Source organism: Prionailurus viverrinus, chromosome D2 (genome assembly GCF_022837055.1).
Source record: "Prionailurus viverrinus isolate Anna chromosome D2, UM_Priviv_1.0, whole genome shotgun sequence".
NCBI classification, from domain to species: Eukaryota; Metazoa; Chordata; class Mammalia; order Carnivora; family Felidae; genus Prionailurus; species Prionailurus viverrinus.
The window spans coordinates 57,893,464-57,913,657 of record NC_062571.1 but is presented as its reverse complement, the minus strand read 5'-3'; the positions used below and the strand labels follow the sequence as shown (position 1 = coordinate 57,913,657).

Sequence of the window (20,194 nt, the reverse complement as noted above, 5' to 3'; positions counted from 1 at the left end):
GAAGGGAGCTGAAATCCTAATAGGAGAGGTAGACACAGAGCAGATGATGATACCGGAGTTCTGTGAGGGTTAGGATGGGGGTAAAGCAGGGAAACAATGCTGTCCAGGGTCAGAGAAGGTCTCCAGGAGGAAGGCATGTTTAATCTGAAACTCTCAGGACAGGAGGAATTAGGTAAACAAACACGAGGGAGGAAGGGGCCTTGAACCTGCCAGAACAGCATGTGCAGACACTGGGGGCTGAGCACAGATGATGCGGGGGTTTGCTTTGGCAGGAGTGCGGACTGCAACAGGGAGCATGGTGAGGGAGGAGGCTGGAGCCCTGGAGGTCATTTTCAGAGACTGGCAATGACCCTGAGAGCAACACCAAGCCAGTGAAGGCATCAAAGGAGAGAAGTGACAGGACTCAGCTAGGTTTTGAGATTGGGCTCCAAGCCTGCAGGAAAGAAAGGGTGGGAGAAAGTGGTCCAACTAGAAGAATATCAGTGCAGCACTTTAGGGATGAGAGGAGAGGCCTGGATCAGGGAAGAGGCCCCAGGGAGCAAGAACTGGAAAGTTCTTTGGGAGGCAGGGTTGATGGCACCTGATGGCATGGAGGCAGTGTCCATTCAAAGGTTGTTGGGAAAGGCAGCACAGGGGGAGGGAGAGGCTAATGGCACCAGAAAGAAAGGTCTATTTGCATCTAAGCTCTGGGATTAAATCCCACCTCCAACCACTGATCCCAGTGGTCTGTCCTCAGGTATGTGCTGCTACATCACGTGATGGGGGGCCTCGAGGGGATGCAAGGGGCCTGGGGCTATGTCCAGGGTGGCATGGGTGCCCTCTCTGATGCCATCACCAGCTCAGCCACTGCACATGGAGCAAGTGTCTTCACTGAAAAGGTGAATGTCCCCCTACCCCTTACCCTGATTATTTGCAAGGATCTCAGTATAGAACCAAATGTCAAATTCAGAAGATCCCTCCTTTAACTGAGGCACAACGTGGGGCTTGGAATCAAGGGGCTGAATTTATGTAGCCTGTTAATGGCTGGGCAGCTGTCAACCAGGCCCCTGTTCTTCGGACCACCTCCTTTGAATTTTCTGGCCCCTAACCCCATTTGGGCTGAGCCTTTCCATTAGAGTGAGTGGGCTAAGTCTTCACCACTTTGCTGCAGAGCCCAGCAGGGTGGCTTCAGGCTGAGGAAGCTGGCAGTGCCCCAGAGCAGCACAGACAATGGAAATCCTCCAAGATCCAACTGTATTTTTCTTCCTGGGGGGTTTCTGGGGCCTCACTCTGGTGGGCTCTAGGCAGTGGCCAAAGTGCAGGTGAGCAGCGAAGGGCGCGTCCAAGGAGTGGTGCTGCAAGACGGCTCGGAGGTGAGGAGTAAGGTGGTGCTGTCCAACGCATCTCCACAGGTCACCTTCCTGAAGCTGACACCACAGGTAAGGCCTGAGGGTGGAGGCAAGCTGTCCGCCAACATGGGGGGTGTTGGTCAAGGGAGCCAGGACTGCATGAGGATGGGAGATGTAAGTGCCAGGTATCTGCACTGGGGGAAGCCATCTCTTCCTTACCCAACAGGCAGGTAGCAAACAGGGAAGAAGCCTCATGGGTGGGAAGGAAGGTCCAAAGGAATGAGATGACCTAGGCCATGCAGCTGGTGATTGGCAGAGCCGGAGCTAGAACCCGGGTCTGACTTTTAATCCAGAGTTACCCTACTACCCTGATTCCCCCTCTAGCCAATGCTAATTCCAGCATCTGTGTCAATTATCTATGGCCATATGGATGCTCAGCTTGTGGGCATATATTAAGAATACTGATTTAGCACACAGAACTAGAGAATTCAGTTGAACTTGGCTGAGTTCAGCCGATCTGGGCTTGCTCATGCACCTTCCATCAGCTGTGGGTCAACTAGTGGGTCCTGTTCACCTTGGCTGGCTTCGCTCATGTGCCCAGGTTGGCTGGCTGGGGCTAATCCAGGACGATTTCCGCTGGAATGACCAGGTTGACTAGCTCTGCTCCATGTGTCCTTCATCCTCCAATGTAAGTCCAGGCATGTTCTCAGGGTCTGGCAGAGGACAAAAGTGAGCAAACTCATTCATGCAGGTGCTTTTCAGGCTTCTGTTTGCATCCTACTTCCTAACATGAACTTGTCACAAGTGCAGAATCACAGTGGGAGGATGTTACAGAGGTGTGTGCATCTAGGGAGGGGTGAGGATTGGGGAAAATTTTTGCAGTTGATCACACCTTCCCTGTCACCAGAAGATATGATAATATGTATATGAGTATGGAGGTCCCAACCATTCTTGGGACTACCTGGGGGGGGGGGGGGGACAAGATACCACTTTTTCTGAGTAATTCCACTAAGAAAATTCAACAAACATCTGTTCAAAAGCATCTTGTCAAGACAATTCTGAAATAACCAAGATTTACAAGAGCTTGGAGACCAGAGGGGAAAAGGGGCCTGTAGCCCACTGGCCGTATCCAAAGCAGGAGCTGGTGTGGGCCATATACATTGCTCTGGCAGAGCTCAAAGGAAGAAGTGGTTAGTGTTAAGCTGGAGGGGATCCAGGCTGACTTCACAGAGGAGGTACTTTGGCTGAGCTCTGAAGGATGGAGAGGATTTCTGGCAGTAGAGGTTGAGGGACCATCCTGAGCAAAGGAAGAAGGCAGCCCCTTGGGGCCTCAGCCATCCTCAGGCGTTTTCATGGAACCTTCTTCCAGGAATGGCTTCCTGAGGAGTTCGTGGACAGGATCTCCCGACTAGACACCCAGTCACCTGTTACCAAGATCAATGGTAAGAGGCACACCAGACTGCAGAGCTGTCTCTTTTGACATTACCTGAGTGAGAAATTTCCAAGTCTGGGAAGAACTGGCCTACATCATCACCTCTATTCTCTGCCCTCCAGCCTGCCCCCTAGTTTGAAGGTGAAACACTCTTTCATACTTTTTCTTTCCAGTCCATCACTTGGGTGAGCAGGGTGATGGGTAGAAAAGGAGGATCCTGGGGTCTGAGGACATGGGCCTTTGGGCCCTCATCCTCCTCTTTGGTCCATCAGTGGCTGTCGACAGGCTGCCTGACTTCCTGGCGGCCCCCAATGCTCCCGGGGGCCAGCCACTGCCCCATCACCAGTGCTCCATCCACCTGAACTGTGAAGACACCCTCCTCCTCCACCGGGCCTTTGAAGATGCCATGGATGGCCTGCCTTCCCACAGGTGGGTGGCCGCTGGGCTTTGGTGTCCCCTGTTACAATCTTACACGCATGGGCCAGGTGAGGGGTGGGTGAGGGGTCTGTCTAGACATGGCAAGGATTGCCTCTTCCTCCTGGTGTTACACATTCACAGTGTCTCAGAATCTGCCTAAACCCATATGTAAGTCCAAGGATAAGAAGTACATCTAGACAAGAAGCCTGTGGGCCAGGGCAGGTAAGGAGTAAAGAGTAGGACATGGTTCAGCCAAGTGTCACGTATTAGCAGGAGAGCAAAGGACTGCAGAGAAAACAGCACTGGCCTTGGAGAAGAATTGCAGAAAATGCTTTCTGGGAGAGAAGGGGTTTCTCTGATTTGGCAGCCCCATCAATGGGCACACACTCACCCGATTCCCCTGCTCCATATTCTCTTGTCTCTGATAAGATGCTTTCCTAGAAAACTTCTAAAAAGCATTTCCTACCTCCCATCCCAGCTGTCTCTCCATCCTTCTGGGAACAGGCAGGGACCTTACAGGAGCACGTATCTCTCCATACTGTCAACTTCCACCAAAGCCTGTTGAAAACCTTTTCTGGGCGGGACTCTGTTGAGTACAGGTTGGGGGAATTGGAGGTCAGGCAGGGGCATGAAACGGACACAGAGCTTATCGTAAGGCAGGCACATAAATATTTATAGCATGAGGTAAAGAGGACAAGTGCCCTGAGAGAAGGGTAAAAGGCAATGCCCATTTATTCATTCATAAATATTTTGGAGCCCCTACTCTGTAACAGGCTTAGTCCAGGAACCTGGGCACAGAGCAGCAAGCAAAGTCAACATAGCCTCTGCCCTCAAGTCACTGACCTTCTGTTGTGGAAGACAAGACAATCAACAAACATTCACTGATAATATGGAGAAAAATAGGTCAGAGGAAGGGAGGATTTGCTAGCCTTTATAAGAAAGTCAGGAAAGAAAGGCATCTCTGATAGCATGGCACCAGAGACCCAAAGAATTGAGAATAAAAATCTTATCAATATCTGAGGGAAAACACCCAGGTAGAGGGCAAGTCAGGTGCAAAGGCCCTGGGGCAGGAATGGAGTGGTGTGTTGCAGGCACAGGGATGTGACCAGAGAGGCCAGAGGAAGAGAACCTGGGAGTGAAGGGGTGGGGGTGGGGGTGGTCCCAGAGCTATGGCTGCTGTATCCTGCTGGGCCCTGGAAGCTACTCCTGGCTTTTACTCCAGGAAAGTTTGTGCAGAGCCTGACTTACATTTTGGAAAGACCACTCTGGCCACTGTTTGGAGAAAAAAAGGCATCTGTTGCAATTGGTTACTATTGCAGAATCCAAGAGACAGAGGACTGTGGCCCAGACCAGGGTAGGGGTGGTGGAAGTGACAAGAAGTAGCCAGATAAGGGTACCTGGGTGGCTCAGTCGGTTAAGTGTCCAACTTTGGCTCAGGTCATGATCTCATGGTTCGTGAGTTTGAGCCCTGCATCGGGCTCTGTGCTGACAGCTCAGAGCCTGGAGCCTGGTTCGGATTCTGTGTCTCCCTCTTTCTCTGCCCCTCCCCCACTCATGCTCTGTCTCTCTCTCAAAAATTAATAAAACATTAAAAACATTTTTAAAAACAACAACAGCAAAAGAAGTAGCCAGATACTGGGTATTTGAAGGTGAAGCTGGCAGCATCTGCTGTTGGACAAAAGTCAGGTGTGAGCAAGAAAGAGGAGCCACTAAAAGATGGTGTTTGTCTTTACGAAGAAGGGGAATCTGGTGTGTCTGGCTGGGGAGGAGCAGGCTTTAGGCATTCGGGTTTGGACAGGTTACTCTGGAGCTGCCTACTGGACATCCAGGTTCAGAAGACACATTGTAAATGAGGGATGCAGGGAAAAGGCCATTTCACGTGGCCTGAAGGTGGTCAGATGTGGAGATTAGAGGGAAAACGTGCCCCAAGGAGATGGGGCATTGTTAGCAGGGGAGAGGGTGGGAAACCGCTCAGGGTTCTGTCTGCTGGCCGCAGCCCCGGACGCTCTGATTTCCCCAGCCTGCTCAGGGAAAGGTGACGGAGATGAAGTCCGGCTACCTGAGCATCTGCTGCTGTAGGCCTGGCCCCTTCCCTCATTTGTTTGTGCTGCCCGCTGGGCCCTGGAGACCTGAGAGGCCTGGCAGAGCCCAGGCTGTAGTGGAGGAAGGTGGGGACAGGCACCCATTGGGGAGGGAGGCTAAAGGGAACCAGAGGCCCTGGGGCGGGGGGTGGGGAGGCTGGTGAGGGACTGGGAGCTCCTCTGGAGCATTCTGGACTGTCCTGGGGGACACGGAACCCGTGCAGGCAAGCAACCACCACAGTCTCGAAGAGACAGTGACCTTGGCACCAGGTTACCCCGGGCCTTCCTTCGTTATGTCCCTGGCACCTCAGAGAAGCTCCCAGCCCTTCCTTCAGGGCAGCTGCTGTTCTTTGCCCCTGACCCTCTCTCCTCCCCCATGTGGCAGGCCTATGATTGAGCTCTGCATCCCTTCCTCGCTGGACTCTACCCTGGCTCCCCCCAGCTGCCATGTTGTCTCGCTCTTCACACAGTACACTCCCTACACGCTGGCTGGAGGCAAGGTGTGGGATGAGCAGGAAAGAAACGCTTATGCAGACAAAGGTAAAGAGGTCCAGACCATCCTGTCTCCAGAGTGACTGGTGGCCGTGCAGCCCCAATGGACCCCCCTCCTCCTATCTGCGCATTCAGGATTAACAATGCCAGGTCCTGCCCCAAAGGGAGAGGAGAACCCAAGGGAACCCAAATCAACACAAGGAGTGCCTGCTAGGGTCCGGCACTGGGCTAAGAAAGCCTGAAAGACACGATTCCTGTCCTTAACGTTACTCACAGTCCAGTCGGGATTTGGGGGGATGAATAGAGAAACCAGTCTTACAATACAACTTACTCTGTGAGTCGAAGAAGGAAGGTATGTGCCAGAGAGATAAGGAAGAGACATTTGAGCTGGGTTTTAAAGGAAGAATGGGAGTTGGCCAGGCAGCAATGGGCATTCCAAGCGAAGAAACAACTTGAGCAGAGCAAGGAGGTGAAGAAAGCTTTGCAAATACATGGGAGACAAGTAACTTTGTGTTTAGGGGTGGGATGAGCAGGTGGGAAAGTGGGGTGGACCCAGAGGCCTTTGTAATGAATTATTTACTTGCCCATGGACTGTTTATGTAATTTTTTGCTTATTGAGATGTAATTTGCATATGATAAAAATAGACCCATTTTAAGTGTGTAGTTTAATGAATTTTCATACATTTGCCAAGTTGTACAATCATGGCGTCTCCTCTTCTTCCTGCTCACACCATCTCGTTTCTCTGCTGTTCTGTAATCAGTGTTTGACTGCATCGAGGCCTACGCCCCTGGCTTCAAGGGCTCCGTGGTGGGCAGGGACATCCTCACACCGCCTGATCTGGAGAGAATTTTTGGGCTTCCTGGAGGGGTGAGTATAAGGCATCCCTCATCACATTCTTCTCCCTGCACCCCCACTCCCTGGCCTGCCCACTTGGTTTTATCTTGTCTCTCCACACCCAGCCCATATCGAGAAGGGAGGACAATGCAGAGACCACGGTGGAGAGGGGACAGAGAAGTGGTCAGACCTAGGGAGTGGGGAGGAGTAAGATCAGACAGGAGAGGCAGTGCCTGCTGAGAAGGTCACCAGGATGTCCCCTGTCTGGACATCCATGGCCACCTCTCCCATCTGGCTTTCTTCAGAGGGAGCTCCCCTCTTAAGGTAGCAGGTCCTTGGACTTTCCTCTCTGATTTATCAAAGCCTTGTTGAGACTGGAGGCAAAGGGACCAGTTAGGAGGCCAGGTCCATACTGCAGCCACCAACTTCACGTGGCTCTTGGTGGTTTCAGTGGGTGAGGCCAAACTGAGGCGGGCTGTACACATAAAACACCCACCAGCCTGCAAAGGCTTAGGACAAAAAAAATGGAACACATCTCATTAATAATATTTGTATTGGTCACATGTTGAAGTGATAATGTTTTGGCTCTGTTAGGTCAAATAAAATATATTATTGACTTTCATTTCACCATTTTCTTTTTAAACTTTAATGTGGCTCCTAGAATATAAAAATTGCATATGTGGCTCATGTTATGTTTTTATTGGACAGCGCTGGTCCAGATCTAGAGTGCAGGAGGCCAGACGGTGGGAAGGGAACAGAGTGGATGGATATGGGAGGCATAGGGCAGGCTGAACTGAGAAGTCTCAGTGTAATGTGGTCAGGGTGGAGGTGACGTGAAGGGTCCACCTGGAGGCCCAGGCGGGGAAGGTGATGTCGCCCACCGAGGTGGGGAAGGTGGAAGAGAGCAGACTTGGGGGTAGGGGAGGAGGAGCCCAGCTTGGGACATGCTGACGTGGTTAGCTGGAGGGACGTCCAGCAGGTGTGATCTTCTTGTCCAGACCTGCCCTGCAAGTCTGACCTTCCCCTTCCCCTTGCTCCCCCTGCCCCCACACCTTCCCAGCTGCTCGGACCCCAGCCAGGGGAGCAGGACCAAGCCTGAGTACCCTGTCCCTGTCTGCCATCCACTGTGACTCTGCTGGGGCTTGGACCCCTGGGACCCAGGCTCAGGTGGGTGTCTTGGCCAAGGAAACATGAGCCGGCTGCCAAAATAGGTCAAATCCTCCATTTTTCAAACAGACTGAGGAGGATTTGTAGTCCTCGGCAAACACTTAACATCTCCCTCTTCTTTCCGTCTCACACTCTGAAGGTGCTCCTCACCTTTCTTTCCTCCTGAAAAATGCCTCTGGAAAACTCCATCCCCAGCCCAAGGACATGCACCTGTCCTCTCTCTCCCCTCCCCTTTCCAAGAAAACATGCCGGAAGGAAAAGAACCTTCCTTGGAGAAGGGGAGGGGAAGAAACCTGCAAAGGCCGGAAAGACCATAACACTCCTATGTCAACGACTGTGGCCCTGCCTCCCGCAGAATATATTCCACTGTGCCATGACCCTGGACCAGCTCTACTTCGCCCGCCCCGTGCCCCTGCACTCCAGCTACCGCTGTCCTCTCCGGGGCCTGTATCTCTGTGGCAGCGGTGCCCACCCTGGTGAGTGACACGGGCCCTCTTCCCTGTGCGGGCTGTGGGGGCTGGCTGGACGGCAGAAGCTTGCTGACGGGGGAGAAAGGGGACAAGGAGAGATGGAGGGGGGCAAGGAACTCCCATGAGAACAGGCCATCCCCCATATTGGGGATTCTCAGTGCACAGGAAACAGGTGGGAGGAGGGGACTCTGCCAGCTAGCCACACCCTCGGGGTAGCTCCCACCTCCTCCAAACGAGGTTTAAAAATTTGCCCCAGAGGCCGCTCTCCAAATGCCAACTTTGGTTGTGGAAGACCCGTGTCCCTGAATTCCCCCTCCAGATGTCAGACCAGCGGGAATTGGTAACATTATGTTTCTTAATTTAAAAATTCTTGCCTGCGTCCATTCCAAGCCTCGCTGACCTTGCCAGGGCTGCCATCCCCTGTAGACACGCCCCAGAGAGGTCTGAGCTTCCACCCCTTGCCCCTTGAACCTTTAGTCTGAGGCTTTAGTTTCACGCCCGGAGGGTCTCCATCCAGCGCGTTGGCTTTCCAGACTGAGGGGGCAGGTGCTTGGACTGTGCACTGGGCCCCCTGCCCAGAGTTCTGAGCAGGAAGCCTGGAGGCGAGCCCAGAATCTGTCTTAATAGTCGTCCCAGTTCTGATGCTCACGTCCCCAGCACCACCCTGCAGGTGCCCATGCTCTGCTTCCTTGCTGGCTTCCCCACGAGCTCTGGCCCCACCTGCTCCCTGGGGACGGTCGTGAGCACCGCTTAGGTTCACGGGAGACTCCCTTCCAGGAGGAGGCGTCATGGGAGCCGCGGGACGCAATGCAGCCCATGTCGTCTTCAGAGACCTCAAGAGCATGTGACCCTGAACCGACTCTGACCCAGGACAAAGAATCTACCCTTGAAATTTTAAGTCCCCATTGGGTCAGTTTCCCAGGATACGGCAGCTGCCCTCATGCTCAAGGCACTATTTTAGGAGAAACGTACAGGTTACATTTGATACTTGTTAACCTGGTACCCATGTCTTCATGAGTGAACCAGTTTTGTGTTATTAAAAACAATGTTTTAGATAAGTGGTTTGTGTCTTTTCTATACATTACTATATATTTTGTATGTTTTAGTAGATGCAGAGATATAGACACAAATATAGATAGATATAGATATAACCACCTCATTACTTAATCTCGCTCAACTCAGATTTTTCATCTGTAAAGGACTGGCTCTAAAGATCAGGTAGGACAATAGGTCATACTTTAGTCCAGTATCTGGCACACACCATACACATTCAGGGCACGGTGATGGTCCAGCTGCTAATATTATCCATGAAGGTCCTATTGTCATCTTTGTGTTCTGAGGAAGGGCGTCTCTTCAATGTTCTTTGTTTAACCTAGCACCTAGAACTGAAAACAGCCTGCTGGAAGCAGTGTGACCAGGACAGAGCAGAGTGATCTTCGGGTCCACTGGGCTTTTCGCACAAGAACGGCCGCCAAACTAAGTACGGCGCCCTGTTCGGCATTGACAAACTGAACTTCTGAGCTTGTTGAAAATTTGATTCTGGTCTGGGTTCTGAGATTTCCGTTTCTTACTTGCCCTCAACCCCATGTGCTTCATCCCAGGGCCCAAAAAATGTTTTTCCCAGGGGAAAACATTTGGAAGAAAGGGAGGGAGGTAGAAAAGGAAGGAAGTGAGGAAGAAGGAACGTGTGGGGCTGAGGGCAAGTGCTGGCTGAAATCTCTGGTGAGACCACGTCTTCATTTTCTGCAAAGTCAGCTGCCTTGTTTACCTCTCACCTGGTCTCAGCACACCGGCCCCTTCCCAACTGCGGGCATGAGGAGAGCAGAACTGAATAACAAATAGGAACCTGCCAAATCCCCAGAGGCCTGGGGCACATCACGTCTAGCTTGGTGTTTCAAAATACCAATGATTGGGGTATTGTTTTGTTTTTTATTTTTTGGTGAACAGAAGTCACAAAAGCTTGTAGGAATGTAGGAAATTTCAAAAATACAGTAAGAACATAAAACTCAAAAATAATCTTACCTGCAGAGAAAATCGCCATTACCATTTACAGTATTTTCTTGGGGTGCCTGGGTGGCTCAGTCAGTTAAGTGTCAGACATGGGCTCAGGTCATGATCTCATGGTTTGTGAGCTCGGGCCCCACATGGGGCTCTGCACTGACAGCTCAGGGTCTGGAACCTGCTTCAGATTCTGTGTCTTATTCTGTCTCTGCCCCTCCCCCACTTGTGCTCTGTCTCTCAGTCTCTCAAAAGTAAATAAATGTAAAAAAAAATTTACGGTATTTCCACATAGTCTTTTAGATAATAGGGGTCATATTCTGCATTCAATATGTGGGTTTTACATCTTTATTTTCTTAAAATGTTTTTTGATGTTTATTTATTTTTGAGATAGAGAGATAGAGAGCAAGCAGGGGAGGGGCACAGAGAGGGAAACAGAATCCCAAGCAGGCTGCATGCTGTCAGTGCAGAGCCTGATGCAGGGCTCGAACCCACGAACCACAAGATCATGCCCTGAGCTGAAATCAAGAGTTAGACGCTTAACTGACTGAGCCACCCAGGTGCCCCATTTTTATTTCCTTTTAATTCACATCATGAGCACTTTTCAGCCATAAAAATTATCTGAAAACTTTATTTTTATTTATTTATTTTTTTCAACGTTTATTTATTTTTGGGACAGAGAGAGACAGAGCATGAACAGGGGAGGGGCAGAGAGAGAGGGAGACACAGAATCGGAAACAGGCTCCAGGCTCTGAGCCATCAGCCCAGAGCCCGACGCGGGGCTCGAACTCGCGGACCGTGAGATCGTGACCTGGCTGAAGTCGGACGCTTAACCGACTGCGCCACCCAGGCGCCCCTGAAAACTTTATTTTTAATAGCTGCCTAATATTCTCATTTAAGGATATACCATAATTTATTATGGAACATTGGGTTCAGCTTTGGCCTTGATTGCTAGCTAGCACATACTCTTTTTTTTTTTTTTTTTAATTTGCATCCAAATTAGTTAGCATATAGTGCAACAATGATTTCAGGAGTAGATTCCTCAATGCCCCTTGCCCATTTAGCCCATCCCCCCTCCCACAACCCCTCCAGTAAGCATCTGTTTATTCTCCATATTTAAGAGTCTCTTATGTTTCATCCCCGTCCCTGCTTTTATATTCTTTTTGCTTCCCTTCTCTATGTTCATCTGTTTTGTCTCTTAAAGTCCTCATATGAGTGAAGTCATATGATATCTGTCTTTCTCTGACTAAGTTCACTTAGCTTAATACCCTCCAGTTCCATCCACGTAGTTGCAGATGGCAAGATTTCATTCTTTTTGATTGCCGAGTAATACTCCATTGTATATATAAACCACATCTTCTTTATCCATTTATCCGTCAATGGACACTTGGGCTCTTTCCATACTTTGGCTATTGTTGATAGTGCTGCTATAAACATTAGGGTGCATGTGTCCCTTCGAAACAGCACACCTGTATCCCTTGGATAAGTACCTAGTAATGCAATTGCTGGGTCATAGGGTAGTTCTATTTTTAGTTTTTTGAGGAACCTGCATACTGTTTTCCAGAGTGGCTGCACCAGTTTGCATTCCCACCAGCAGTGCAAAAGGGTTCCTCTCTCTCCACATCCTCGCCGACATCTGTTGTTGCCTGAGTTGTTAATATTAGCCATTCTGACAGGTGTAAGGGGGTATCTCATGGTGGTTTTGATTTGTATTTCCCTGATGATGAATGACGTTGAGCATTTTTTCATGTGTCAGTTGGCCACCTGGATGTCTTCTTTGGAGAGTATCTATTCATGTCTTTTAGCACATACTCTTTTACCATGTCTACTTCTACTTGAATGACTCACCATCACTTCTCTCAGGGTGCAGCTGCTGTCCAGGCAAACATTCCCTCAAGGAGAAGGAACTCAGGGGACAAATGGAAAGGAGAGAAAGAGCATCTTAGCACAAAGAGGGAAAGTTCCCCACCGTTTAGTGACTTCCCGTCTCTGCCTTGTGTCTGTGGAAGATAGCATTTGGCCCAGACCAAGATACAGGATCGATTGATCTGGCTCGGCACTACAGGTAACCTTGGCTCCTACAAGCCCCCAGCATGCCCTCCAGCTGAGCAAGGGGGATCAAGCTTCCCCTAAGTGATGACTGCAAATTGGCCGTGGATCTGGCGATGGGCCCCTTGTTGACTTCAGAATGTAAAACTCTTACAAGGATAAATAAGTCAGTGCCATATCGTTACCTGATTTACAGTTGCCCGTTTCCCCAGAGCAGTAGGGAGCACTTCCTCTGAGGCACAATCGTGTAAAAACCCGAAGTGCATGTGAACCTCACCTGGTTAAGTCATTAGGTAACATGCCAGCCCCTCCTGCTCTCATGGCCCCTGGGTGATGGTGTCCGGAGTCCGGGTGAGAAGTGAGGTTTATAGCTCTGGGAGGAATTCAGGCGTCCTCGTCAGAGAGATGACAGATGTGGCTGGCCAAGCCACCTGCGGGCCTAGTGAATGTGCATTTTTCTCACACATGTTCTGTCTGCAAAGCATTGGACGATGCTGGGTTTTCCGTGGGACGCAGATATTACTTACCTCCATGGTAAAAGCAGAGACGAGACTTGTCGGAGCATAGGGCAGCATTCTGTGGGCGGTGGGGTAATGTGAAATAAAAAGGAACGTGAAATGCAAATGAGAAGAAACTCAAATGGACAGCAAATCTGAAAAATATTTAACCTCACCAGGAATCAGTGAAATGCAATTAAAACTAAACTCTCAGGGGCGCCTGGGTGGCGCAGTCGGTTAAGCGTCCGACTTCAGCCAGGTCACGATCTCGCGGTCTGGGAGTTCGAGCCCCGCGTCAGGCTCTGGGCTGATGGCTCAGAGCCTGGAGCCTGTTTCCGATTCTGTGTCTCCCTCTCTCTCTGCCCCTCCCCCGTTCATGCTCTGTCTCTCTCTGTCCCAAAAATAAATAAAAACGTTGAAAAAAAATTAAAAAAAAAAACTAAACTCTCATGTTTTACCTATAAAATTGAGAAAAATTATTGTAATAGAAAATTACTAGTGTGGGCAGAGAAGACACTCTCATAAATTGTTGGCAGCAGCATAAATTTGTATTTGATAATTGGATTCAAAAACGAGCATCTGGAAGTCAACCCATTTGGTGGGTTATTCAACCTCTTGTCACCTACCTTAAGGAAGGTATCAGAGATGCCCATAAGGGTTTAGGCGTAAGCACATTCACGCAGTGTTAGTTGCAATGGCAAAATATCAGAAACAGCTTATATGTCCCAAAATAGAGAATTAGTTAAAAGAGTCATAATAATTGCATGTGATGGTATCCCTAATACATATGTATGTGTATGTATACATCTACATATATGTATAAGAGATGTATGTATAACATATATATCATACATATACCGACAGAGATACAGAGAGACTGGCAGATAGAAAGACAGAGATGGGGGTGGGGGGGCACCTGAGTGGCTCAGTTGGTTAAGCCTCTGACTTCAGCGCAGGTCATGATCTCCCAGTTCATGGGTTGGGGCCCCACGTCGGGCTCTGTGCTGACAGCTCAGAGCCTGGAACCTGCTTCAGATTCTGTGTCTCCCTCTCTCCCTGCCCCTCCCCCACTCACACTCTGACTCTCTCTCTCTCTCAAAAATAAACATTTAAAAAATTTTTTAAATAATTAAAAAGAAAAAAAGAAAGATGGAGAAGAACAGAAAACAGAGAGACAGATGAGAAAGAACCAAGTACACCCAAATGTTAGCAATAACCTGAAGTCTTTCTGGCCACTTGGTGGCAGTTTGGAAAATGTTTCTTATTAGCTTCATACAACCTATCTCAGCTTAAGAACAAGCCCAGAATAAATGGATGGGGCTTTGACATTTTGTTTAAAATGATGAACCAGGCCGGATCTCAATGACTTGTGAATTACTTGTACATTGATGTATATTTATTGATCATAAATCAGGATTTCAGACATGGTCAGGGTCTGAGATTTTCTTAGTGGGAGGGTGGGGATCTCCCTCCCCTAAAGTTCCATTAACATCACAAAGGGGAAGGGCAGCATGTTGTCAGTGTTTCAATAGTCCAATAGAAACCCTGCGTTCTTGTAAGGAGACTACAGAGGTGAACCCAAACCTGGACTATCTTTGGCCTTATCTGAAATTACATCAGCTCTGTTAGGCAGGTTGTCAGATCAGCAGCTCAGTAGCTGGTTAGATATGTCCTTGACTAATAAGAGAACTGGAAGATGAATTAAATGATACTGAGCCAACAACATTTGCTTAGTAGCTTGGTAGGCAGAAATCTTCCAAAACAATGGGTCTCTTAAGAAAAAGTAATAAAGAGCGTTGTCAATAGTGAAAAAGCGCCGGAACCAGACCTCCACTTTCTCCACAGTGCCAGTTGGCCTTTCCTCCTCTTTGATCTTCCAGCACCTCTGCAGGAAGTGTAGGTCTGGTCACATGCTGCTGTGCGTAAAGGGGCTAGAGATGCCTTCTTCATAGAGGGGAGGGGAGGATTATATATATAAACATAGCTCACCAAAATATGCGTGCCCTCCAATCCAGCAATCCAGTCCCTGGTATATATCCAACAGAAGTGCTGCGTATGTGTGTTCATTAAAGACCCACACTAAGCCACTCACAGTGGCACTATTTGTAACACCTCCAAACTGGAAACTACCTACATGCCCATCAACAGTAGATTGAATAAGTAAACTGTGCTATATCCACACAATGGGAGCCTATTCAACAATGAGAAATGAACAACCTAGAACCACATGCCACAATACTGTGTTGAGTCAAGAAAACCAGACACAAAATGGTACAGGCTGTGGGATACCGTTTATTAAATGTATAAAAACAAGGGAAAAAAGTAATCTGTGCTGTTAGAGATCCACCTTTGGGAGTGTTAGGGACTGGAAGGGAGACTGAAGAGGGCTCTGGGGTGCTGGTATAGTCTGCTGTTTGGTTTGAGTGATGGTTACATGCATATGTTGTCTACAAAAAATTCATGGAGCTCTACAGTTAGGATGTTACAGTTTTCTGTATGTATGTTATACTTGAATAGAAAGTTAAAAAGGAAACTAGCTTTTTTTTCCTGAAACAAAATGATATTACTTATTGGCATCATTACTGTAAAACTCTTACTAACTGGCAAAGCCCTAGCTTTGAGTCTAGACTAGGATGAGAAGGTAAGAAAGGAAAAAAAGAGGGGAAAGAACAAGAAGGATGTGGTGGACAGACCCTCAAGTTGCCTCTACCCACGATCCCTACTTTCTGGTGTTCATGCCCTTGTGCGACCCCTCCAAGTGTGGGCAGGACCTGTGACTTGCTCCTAACCAACAGAATATGACAAAGGTGGTGGAATGTATGTGATTGTGTCACAAAAGATAATGATGCCCATCTTGCAGGAAGCTCTCCCTCCCTTGGTGGCTGTGGGGAAGCATGGACCACATTGGGAATCCCTACATGGCAAGTAACTGAGGTGGTCTCTAGGATCTGAGAGCAGCCTCCAGCCAACAGCTAACAACAACAACAACAAAATCCTTAAGCTCTCAGTCCTATAGTCTGAAGGAACTTAATGCTGCCAACAGCCATGTGAGCAGGGAAATGGATCCTTCCCCAGTTGAGTCTCCAGATGACAGTGCAGCCCTGGCCAATGCCTGGATGGCAGCCCTGTGAGACCATAAGCAGAGGATCCAACTAAACCTGCCTGGAGTTCTGACCTATAAAAATTGTGAGATAATAAATGGGTGTTGTTTTAAGTTTGTGGTAGTTCGTTACACAGCAGCATATAATATAAGAGAGGTCAAACAGCCAGATCTGGGTACAAAATGTAAGTGATGATACAAACTTAAGTTGTGGACCTCGATTTCAAAATATTTCCATTTAAAATGATCCTGTGATATGGAAGTCTCTCAATGGGGCTAAGCCTGGACTCAGCCATCACTGAGGTCAACAGTCAGACACACCTGGGTTTGGATCCTGACTCTACTGACATTTGAACTTGGGAAAGTTTCTTTACTCTTCTGAGTCTCAGTTTCTTTTGATGAATGCAGATTGTGATATTTTGCATGGCACAGGCACACAACAATGACTAGTTTTCCTTCTTCCTTACAAAATGACATGTTGCCTCACTCAGAAGCAGAGTGTTCAGACAGGATGAGAGGCATTCTGGAGCATTCTGGGCCCACCTGAAGCAAAGGACTGAAATTAAAGCTACCACATGGAGAATTGCAACGAGATTTCCTTCGGCTTCAGGTTTGGAGATCCCTCAGAAAGAAGGCCCCCAAGTTAAGAGCTTCCATTCTGAGACAGCACACACACACACACACACACACACACCCCTCTACAATAAACTACACCAACTCACACACACAGATCAATATGTCAGGGCAAGAGAGAAGGAAGCAGGCAGGGCAGATTGCCAAAGACAGAATCGGTGTGTGGGCTGTTGAGCTGTATTTCTGGTCCAATAAATCAATCTGCCTTGAAAGAGTTCCTCCGACTCCATGACTGTAATTGGAACTACCTTCCTCAGGGGCTGTTTGTTACGTTCAAGGTCAGGTGACAAGTACAGGTTTTCAGAGTCAGGCACAGTCAATCTTCACCTGCCTCTGGGAAGAGCTCTGTTCTATCTGGAATATCAGCTAAAAATGAGTCCATCTGTGAGCTGTTGAAGACTTGGTAGAAATAGAATTGAGTTAGCCTCTGATTTCTCTCCTTGTTTTATTTCTAAACTCACTTCAACATTCTCTCTAGGATGCCTCTGCTAAAACCAACATCTCCATTAATTTGCAATTTGTTGAATCTTGCTGTAGCAGAAGCATCTGGGCACCGGTCCCCCCCAAAACAGAAAATACTAACTGGTGCTGTTTATTAAGTCCTGAATGTGTCAGGCACTGCACCAACCATGCATCTCACATGCACTACTTCACTTAAAGCCACAACAAACCCAGGAGTCAGTTACACTAGCTGTCTGCGTTCATAACTGAGGACACAAGCCAATGACATTAACATGCTTACCTCAGGTCACAAAGCTGGGAGTTGACACAGTCAAGATTTGAACTGAGGTCTTTCTCACACCAAAAGTCATGTTCTAAGCAAGAAGCTACACTCTGGATCCAACTAGTAGACAACTGGTTATATTGTAATCAAGTCCCACTAATTGTTGACTGATTTATGTATAGGACTGTACATGACTGTGAAGCAGTGATCCCTAGTCTCAAAGCATTTACACTCTAGTTGGGGGAGACAAAGAACACGCATATAAAGGATCGTGAACATCTCCAGAGTGATGTGATTCTGCACAGAGCACACCAATGAAATGTGACAGAGAGACAGCTGCCTGTGAGCAGGTTGGCTCAGGGAGTGTTTCCTCCAGCAGAGGGGCTTGAGCTGAAGTGAGATTGCCCTACACTTGGTGGGCAAGGAGGCTTGTTAAGCCAAAAGGATGAGGAGGGCATTCTGCTTCCTCCAGGGTGCTGTGTGGCAAAGGCAGGGGTGTGAGAATGGGCAGATACAGTGGCTGTGTTTCCACTGGAGAAGCCACGTAAACAAGCTGGGGAACACTTGCTGTCTGCGTTCATAACTGAGGACACAAGCCAAGGACACAGTTGGCTGGGAAGAGGATCTGTGAAGAGCAATGATGGAAAGTAGGCGGGGCTGAAGGCTCAAGATATTGGGAACCTTCACGTCTGGCTGAGGGCAGGCTTCGTTCTACAGACAACATGGAGTTTGTTGGAGAAGATGTTGGGGATTTTACACAAGTTGGAGAATGGCCAGTCCCTTAACTTGTTTAAGTGGCCACATTCACAGTGTTGGCAGAGACCATCCAAGGCAAGTTTTGGGCTTCCCTCACCCCTTCTCTTGGCTCTCTCCTGAAGCACTCACGTGACCTGTTCAGAGATGGAAGTGAACCAGGAATGGAACATTGATGCCAGGAGGCTAGAACCAGTTTTTCAGACCATCACACCAGGCTGTGTGCCCCAGCCAGGACCTTGGCATAGGGGGGGTCAGCAGGAAGCCAGCAGGGATACTTCTGGTCTCTGTAGAAAGCCCTGTCACCAGCAGCCTCAGTGCCAAAGCCTCCTTGTTCACCCCCTGCCACAAGAAATTTGTGAGATCCTGTCTATGCGACCCGGATTTGGGGAGCTTCAGTTGGCAGCCCCTGATTTTTTGTTAGAGGTGTTTGTAACATCTTGTAAGTAATGACCTCCAGCTGACCTGCATTTCGTCAAGGTTCGGGGCAGGTGAAATCCCAACGGCTGACTTTCCCCTGGAGCAGGGGAAGAGACTCATCTGCACCCTGCATGAACTGGAGCAGCCCATATTCGGAGTTGGGAAGAAGGTTAATAATAGTAAACAAACTTCCTTGAAGGGATGGCCTAAAGGGGAACTAGTTATTAAGAGGGGGAAAAAAAAACCCAACACCACTGCTTTTATAGTAACTCTTCTCAGTCTATAATGAGAAAACCTCCCTTCTGTATAAACGACCCCCTAATGTGAGTCACCCCAAGACCCAACTCTTCGTCCAGGAAGCAGGAGCATAATGGCGCAGTCAGGTGTAAATTATAGGAGCCCGCCAGGGCAGGAAGCAGGGTGAGTTATAATAGTAGAGTAAATTAATTTCACATAAGTGGGATTAGCAGTTAAATAAATAGCAGCCCCACCACTAACCCCGTCTGGAATGCTGAGCGTCTGTCCTCTGCCAGGGGGCAGAAACCTTATGGCTGAGTAGGAATTAGGTCACAACATGGTCGCTACCCACTTTTAAGGACAACTCCTCTAGGAATGTAAGGCAGAAAAATGTTTGTGTTAGAACAGCATTCCAAGTTAAAAAAAGATGAGATGTGACCTGCCTCCATTGATGGTTCAGCCACCGCTCACGGTGGCCCCGGTGCCCCATGAGTCATCAGAGACCTAAATGCAACCTGAGCAGTGGGGGAAGGATCACCCAGGATTTGGGGTAAATTGGGGGCAATGAGGTCTACGGATGGACCCATGAGGAGCTTCCGTTCTAGGCTGAGAACTTGTTGGTTTTATTTTTAAGTTGTCAACCTCCCGATTGCTTGCTTGGGCTTTTTAAAGCTTTGGCCCTCTCATAATTTGACAGTGACCTCTGTTCAGGTGAGTGGAGTGCCAGGGTTTGGGGGACCGCAGAGTCTGTGGGCTGTGGTGTGGACACCAGGGTTTGAGCTCATTCAGACGAAGGCAGGTGGGCTGGTATACAAGGTAGGGTCAGGCATACTTCATGGAGCTGTTGTGAGGTCTAAATTACATTAAGTCAAAAGCAAAAGGCCTCTAATCCTAGTTCTGACATGCTGAAGAGGAACAGTAAATAAATGGCAGCTCTCCTTCCTCTTTTTCCCCATGATACAGTAGAGCCAAATAAGAAAGTCCATATTGGACACCATCCAAAGAAGACTGTATCAATGATGAAATCTTCCTAAGGTAGGGGAGAATGAACAATGCTTTAGGTAATTCTCAGTAAGGACCTCTAGGAATGTTTCATGAAGCTGTGATTCTTTCTCTGCATTTGTTTAGGACCTTGAACCAAGTCAAAGTGGACTCCCAGTGTTGGCTGCGGCAGGGAGGGGCATTATCATGAGTCCTTTACACAGCTTCGTAAACTTTTTTGACTATACCCACTTGGACGGAGCCAAAGATCACCAACACCCCACCTATTCCATGTCTCTTCTGAATTTGGTAAATTATGGGGATGGGGTTCAGGGGAAGGAGATGAGAATTGCAGAGGAACCAGTTGAATCAGTGGTACTGAACTTGTTGAACATGCAACATTCGTGACTCATTTCCTATTTATGTGAGAAGAACCTGACATTTCCTACTTGATTATAAATGAATGCCCTCTGGCCTCAAAAATAACCCTACTAATTTTACTCTACTAACCTGGAGTGTAAGATAAAAATTGTTAGAATAGCATAAATCCACAGACAAGCTAGACACCAATGAAGTGTCC

General features: G+C 48.4%; 1 protein-coding gene across 15 annotated transcripts in view; it reads left to right on the top strand.

Moving 5' to 3' along the window:
- PYROXD2 (pyridine nucleotide-disulphide oxidoreductase domain 2) overlaps window positions 1-9,280 on the top strand; it is a 28,207-nt gene extending 18,927 nt beyond the window's left edge. For 2 of the 15 annotated variants that reach the window (XM_047824984.1, XM_047824985.1), the window contains 9 exons: window positions 737-878; window positions 1,284-1,418; window positions 2,698-2,770; window positions 3,033-3,189; window positions 5,644-5,798; window positions 6,512-6,618; window positions 7,993-8,228; window positions 8,481-8,562; window positions 9,000-9,280. In XM_047824984.1, the coding sequence (XP_047680940.1) occupies window positions 737-878; window positions 1,284-1,418; window positions 2,698-2,770; window positions 3,033-3,189; window positions 5,644-5,798; window positions 6,512-6,618; window positions 7,993-8,228; window positions 8,481-8,562; window positions 9,000-9,239 (1,327 nt within the window). In that variant the 3' untranslated portion in view covers window positions 9,240-9,280. Of the gene's footprint in view, window positions 1-736; window positions 879-1,283; window positions 1,419-2,697; window positions 2,771-3,032; window positions 3,190-5,643; window positions 5,799-6,511; window positions 6,619-7,645; window positions 7,753-7,891; window positions 8,229-8,478; window positions 8,563-8,999 lie in introns of those variants that run through there. The other 13 variants (XR_007145298.1, XR_007145296.1, XM_047824987.1 and 10 more) reach the window with 13 other exon arrangements.
- The last annotated feature ends 10,914 nt before the right edge of the window (window positions 9,281-20,194 follow it).